Source organism: Nelusetta ayraudi, unplaced genomic scaffold (genome assembly GCF_046127955.1).
Source record: "Nelusetta ayraudi isolate G7.1 ecotype Tasmania unplaced genomic scaffold, CSIRO-AGI_Nayr_v1 ptg000023l, whole genome shotgun sequence".
Taxonomy (NCBI): domain Eukaryota; kingdom Metazoa; phylum Chordata; class Actinopteri; order Tetraodontiformes; family Monacanthidae; genus Nelusetta; species Nelusetta ayraudi.
The window spans coordinates 750,948-756,947 of record NW_027466073.1 but is presented as its reverse complement, the minus strand read 5'-3'; the positions used below and the strand labels follow the sequence as shown (position 1 = coordinate 756,947).

Sequence of the window (6,000 nt, the reverse complement as noted above, 5' to 3'; positions counted from 1 at the left end):
GACACACCAAGCGCAGCGTCCTGGTGGGTAATAAGGTAGAAAAAAAACAATAACCGGCACCGGCAGGACTCATTTGAAAAAGCAGAAAAGGGTCATTTCATTATAAGCCAGTCAACAGCTGTGAGCAAGAAACAGACACAATGATGTTGTTGCTTTTGAAGATGCCTTGTTTTACTTGAAATCCAGGAAACAATTGTGATGTTCTATTCTGATAAGATGCTTTATTTGAACTTTTTTGAGAAGATTGAGCGACCAAAGCAGTCACAAAATCAGAGGGGCTAATAATTAAAAAAAATAAAAATAAAAATAAAACAAATAAAGGCTGAATATAAATAAAGTGTGAGTGAATTTTGCATATGCATGAGGCATTGACCTAGTGAGGTACTAAGAACCAGCTGGCTGCTCTGGTTACCACACAACTGTGTTTAGACACGTGAGGTTACAAGTTAAAAAGGGTTTGGATGATGAACCTCAATAAATAGCAACGCTGGGATCTGCTCTACAGTCAAAATGAGTCATATTAAATGTTTCCACCAAAAGTCTTTGATGCCTTTTGACCTGCAAATGACCAGCTCACTGCACACTAGGAAATGAATGCAGTGACATGCGCAGAATGACCTCTACTAACTATTTGTGTGCATCTTCTGAACGTTAGTTTTATTTTGAATCCTATACTGGACAGTCACAACACAGCCGTGATCTGAGCACAGCTGATCGCACCTGTACTGTTGTCGCCTAACACACAGGAATGTGTTCGCACACACGCACGCCGCTCCCCCTCCTTTTGCCACTAATCAATAGAGAGGATGCAGGACAGAAAAGACAAACAGATAAATGATCGAGTTGTATTGCACGGGAGAGATAAAAAAAAAAAAAAAGGACCACTTACAAGGTTGTTGAATAAAATGAACACTGATAAGCGTGCTTCTATAGATCTACAGAGAGGAATGCACGTGAACAATGCGACATTAAGCAGCCAACAGGACAGCCGGAGTGAAGTGTAGCAGACTCACAGCGAGCTACAGCGAAAGCCTCTCGTACTTTTAAAAATCTCTCGATGCGGATCCACACAATCCCATACGGTAGGATTCAAACACAGAGATAAAACAACAGATCCACTGTACATTTGACAAAAACCCTTTTCAAATCAAATATTAAGAACCATAATAACTTAAATAAAGGAGTATGAAACCGGAAACCTTTTTCTTTTTTTTCTTCTTTTTTTTTAAATACCTCACGTATGCAAGCTGAAATCTCTCTGTCTGTCATTCTTTTGATGGCTTGTAGCTTCAGAGGTCTCCAAAGGAAAACAGTCAATGTCATCGGAAACACACGTTCTCGCATCCATGAGTGTCCAAACGCTGTGTCGTCATTCAAATTCCGTCCAGTTCGGTGTGTGATCAGCAGCCATCTGTGCTTCAATTCCTTTTTTTTTTTTTTTAACCTCTTTGCAAATCAAGTGAAGTACCTCTGGAAGAAAAACAACAGACGCGCTCTGTACTGCAAGCCTACGGCCTCTTGCTGGAAGAACAGGACTTGCAGCACTGCTGTCCGTAGAACTTGTGGTTGCAAACACCATGTTGGGGAACCAGGTGACACCAGCTGAAGAGGTCCACGCAGTGTTCCTCCGCAGACACAACTGAAAAGACAAGCAACAGCGAGTTAAAAAAAAAAAAAAAAAAAGACTTGCTTGATGTTACTGAGTCTTAACTCTTGAGTCAACAATTTTTCTGTTCCCAAGAAAAACAAAAAACTGAAACTGCTGAAAATGATGCAGTGTATAGATGTCAGGTCTGAACCTGTAGTGCTGTAACACTGCCACAGTAATACACCCAAAAACAGAGAGGAAGACATGGCACCCGTCAGTGTGAACTTTGAATGAATGCAACTCTGAAATCCGCCGTCGATGTTGTTGTGGTGATGTTGGCTTTAGGACACGAGGGTTGGGAGGCGGGACTGCGGTGCGCCATGTCGAGATTTAAGAATAAGAATAAGAATGAAGGTAAATGTAAATGTAGATACTTTCAATGTATATTTTATTTCTTTATTTCTTTTTAAAGTTACTCGTTGCACTATTTTTAACTCTTCTCTTTGTACCGTACATGCTACATACAACAATGCATACTGCCCCAATGTGGTATTGTTACGCCCGCTGCCGTAAATAATTTTGGTTTAACCACGTTACACCTGGTTTTATGTTACTTCCCTTTGCCCTCACGAGCTGGTTGTAACAGGTATGAATAAAGGTATTCTTATTCTTATTCTTATTTTTATTTGACCACTCTGGGACTTTCTAAGTATGCTTGTGGATGAAATTTACATACATTAAAAAAAAACAAAAAAAAAACTCTTATGTCTCTGTGTGGATGGTCTTACTGAATGAATCCAACCATCGCTAAACCTGTGTCTGGTGAAAGACACACAAACAAACAAACAAACATTTATAAAGGTCTCTCAGATGAATTTTACCCTTCAGTGTTGATCCTCCAGCTGTGACAACCCGGCCTGGGCTCTGCGCTGGCGCTGGGGCAGCAGGGGGGCAGAACTGGGTGTTACAAGCCCTGGAGGTGACGGGCCTCTGGTAGGGCAAGCAGCCGGCTGCAGGCCGACCTTGTCTGAGACACTGGATGGTCCGAGCCTGCACCCCTCCACCGCAGGACACGGAGCACTGGCACCACGCAGAGGGAAGAGAAGAAGAAGGAAAAAAACAGACGGATGAGAAGAAATCAGAAGGACGTACAGGAATATAAATAGGTGGAAGGAGATCAAACGGAAGAGAATCATCATCATAAACAAAGAGTGAAGAGGAGGGAGAGGAAAGGCTGGTGGAGGAAAAGTCGTCTACGCGGAGACAAAGAGGAGCTGGAGAAAACAAACATCCCATCCAGCGTGTTCTCGCCCTGCAGCCAAGCTGTCAGGAGAGATCTTCTCTGGTGGAAACACGGTGGGATCACAAGCTCCGGATCGAGCGGAACGAGACGCCGCGCTACAAGAGGCTGCCCTTAAGACTTTTGAATATTAAATGACTTCACGCCTTGCACAACCTGACGCGGTCTGCTGGTGCGCTGCGGAAACAACAGAAGTCGAGCTTTTGGATTGCGTCCGGGGCTCCGCGGGATCTGAGGAGCACCCAGCCCACACTGGGCCGTCTGACTGCTTTGGAGGAGGAGAACCAACGCAGGAAGCAACTCGAGGCAGTGTTTCTGGATCTCAACCTCCCACAGAGAGGCCTCCAGGAGGCAACCAGTGAGGAGACAGATGACGGGGCGTGTGGGGAAGTCATTTTCTGGTCGCCACCCATTTTTAGGTCTGTTCAGACGAGAACTTTCATTCATTTAACATTCAGGTCTTTGTTCGCACTTAAGGCCCAGTGTGAAATATTTGTCTTGATTTATTTTTATATTGGTGAAAGCTTAATATACTGCCAATCAATACATTAATAATTCATTTATTCATTGTCTTTTTTCCCATTTTTATTGTATTGTATTTTATTAATGCTTTGCTGGTTTAATTGTCTATGTAAAGCACTCTGAATAACCTTGTGTTGAATTGTGCTATACAAATAAACTTGACTTGACTTGACTTAATAAAAATGCATAATTGCAGTACAATAAAAGTAGTATAAAAATAGTAGTCTCCATATGTGTACACCATGGGCGACAAGGTGGCGCAGCGGTTAGCGCTGCCACCTCACAGCAAGAAGGTTGTGGGTTCGATTCTGGGCCTGGGACCTTTTCTTCCATGTTCTCCCTGTGTCTGCGTGGGTTCTCTCCGGGTTCTTCAGCTTCCTCCCACAGTCCAAAAACATGCATGTGAGGTGAATTGGAAACTCTAAATTGTGCATGTGAGTGCAAATGGTTGTTTGTCTCTATGTGGCCCTGTGATGAACTGGCGACTCGTCCAGCGTGTCACCCTGCCTTCGTCCTATGACAGCTGGGATAGGCTCCAGCAGAGCCCCGTCACCCGGTATCGCAAATGGATGGATGTATATAGACCATCATATTTCTAAGGAAGCCTGGAGTGGACAATCCAGCTGCCAGACGGCACATTTTGTATTCAAGGTGAAAGATCGCGTCCTCAAATAAAGCAGCGGAGAAAAAAAGGTGGACAAGGTATCCAGGTTTGGGTGCGTAGGCCCCTGTAGCTCACTGGCAAGCTTGGGAGGGGGGAAAGAGAGTTAAAGATGCTGCAATCTGAACTGTCACCACTTGATGTCGCTGTTTCTTCTTCACAATCTCCAAATATTACACACTTAACCTTTAACCTTTAACAGATGTCTTGAACATTTTAAAGCTTCATATAAATATAGGTATATATATATATGTATGTATATATATATATATATATATATGTATATATATATATATATATATATACATACTTTAAAGCTATATATATACCTTTGTGTTCAAGACATCTGGGGGCAATATTGGGGCAATATTGTACCTGTTGCCAGGGAGAGGAGTACCAGCCTGAGACCACAGCAGTCGTGCTGATTCTCCCAGGGATGGTGCGGGGAAGCTCTGGGCAAGGGCCTCGGTTGCAGCCCTGCTGGAGATCCACTGTGGGCTTGGCCAGATTCCTGCACCTCCGCACGGGAAACTCCACATACCTGCGGGGAGGACGACACGGCACCGCTCCTAAATCACTGTCGCCACGTGTAGGGCCTGTGTAGGTGTGTGAGAGTGCGGCTGAAGGCACATACCCTCCATGGGAGTCGGTCTCTCCGCAGGACAGCTCTCGTTTCTGGGTGCCCGAGCCGCAGGACCTGGAACACTGTAGGGAAATAACAATGTAAAGTGTACAGTCTGAAGTACATTGTGCATTTGCATTCAGGGTGTCTGTCCAAATCCACTGCTGCTATTTTAAAGGCTGAAAAATGGTGGATGCGCCAGGTACCTGGTTCAAAGGGAATGTCCTTGGTCTCCTCATTAATCATGTGTGTGTTCTCAGTGTAATATGCAACAAACCAATCACACCGTCATCTCCCATTCCTTTTAGCAGATTTGGCAGATTGCTATAATGGTGGCTTATTTGCCAAGTGGTAGAAACTAACCATTATCTTTAGGAGAAACGGATGTGATGTCTGTCAGAGTTGTTTTCCGCCTCTGACAGACGTCATCAACCTCTGACCAGCCTCTGTTTACTGCCAGGGCTGGTCAATAATTAGACGCTTTCACTCCTCATTGCTGCCCTTGGCGCCAGGCCTACGAATAGGGCCCAATGTCTTCCATCTGCAGCAGACGCTATGCAGTCATCACAAAGATAAAAGACAGTGTTTCCTATATAACTGACTTTCATAACGGTTCTCGAGTGAAACCGTGAACTTTCACTCCCTATAATTTCACTCAAAGAGCAGCGAGGGCGCTAAGGTGAAGCACCTGTGGGTTTTGCTCTAGTTTTCATGAATATGAAACATGAACGTGCAGGCTGCTGGGAGACACCAGCATCGCTGCACAGACACCACAGCAGACAGCCCGGTTGTTACACGAGCGATGGCATCCTGCAGGATTCAGCAAGCTCTCCTTTTTCCTTTTTTTTTTTGCATTATTTCCCTTCATTCGCTTTTAAAATTCACAGTGTTTGGATCATTTAGCACATTTCTGCAAATGTCAGTCCACAAATGTTGCGAGCAGATGGCTGACACCGGGGCTGCGGCCATCACGTTCGCCACTCTGTTCCGCCGCTAATTAATTTTCCTTTTTTGGGATTCCAGCCCAGATTGTCGGTGTTTTTTTTGGTTTTGTTTTTTACAGTGGAAGAACAGCATTTGCCAGTTTGCCTTTCAACAAGTTCAGCCGAGCGAAGTGAACTCCATCGGCGCTGATAGCTTTTCCAGTCCCGCTGAAGACGACTCGGTGTTGCGTCGCACTCTGGTCTGCAGAGGCTGCTGGCTGTGAAACGTCTCTTTCTCTCTGTTCCGTGACAGATTCCTCCCCGAACGACTATTAAATTCTTTAGAAAAATGGCAGCCTTTGCTTTCTCTGCTGTTGAAAGGGC

General features: G+C 44.6%; 1 protein-coding gene across 1 annotated transcript in view; it reads right to left on the bottom strand.

Moving 5' to 3' along the window:
* Nucleotides 1-1,508: 1,508 nt before the first annotated feature.
* adamts18 (ADAM metallopeptidase with thrombospondin type 1 motif, 18) overlaps nt 1,509-6,000 on the bottom strand; it is a 59,630-nt gene continuing 55,138 nt past the window's right edge. Inside the window, exons 21-24 of the mRNA XM_076028416.1 lie at nt 4,706-4,776; nt 4,447-4,612; nt 2,470-2,668; nt 1,509-1,639 (exon numbers count right to left, since the gene is read on the bottom strand). Coding sequence (XP_075884531.1) covers nt 1,509-1,639; nt 2,470-2,668; nt 4,447-4,612; nt 4,706-4,776 — 567 coding nt within the window. The remainder of the gene's footprint in view (nt 1,640-2,469; nt 2,669-4,446; nt 4,613-4,705; nt 4,777-6,000) is intronic.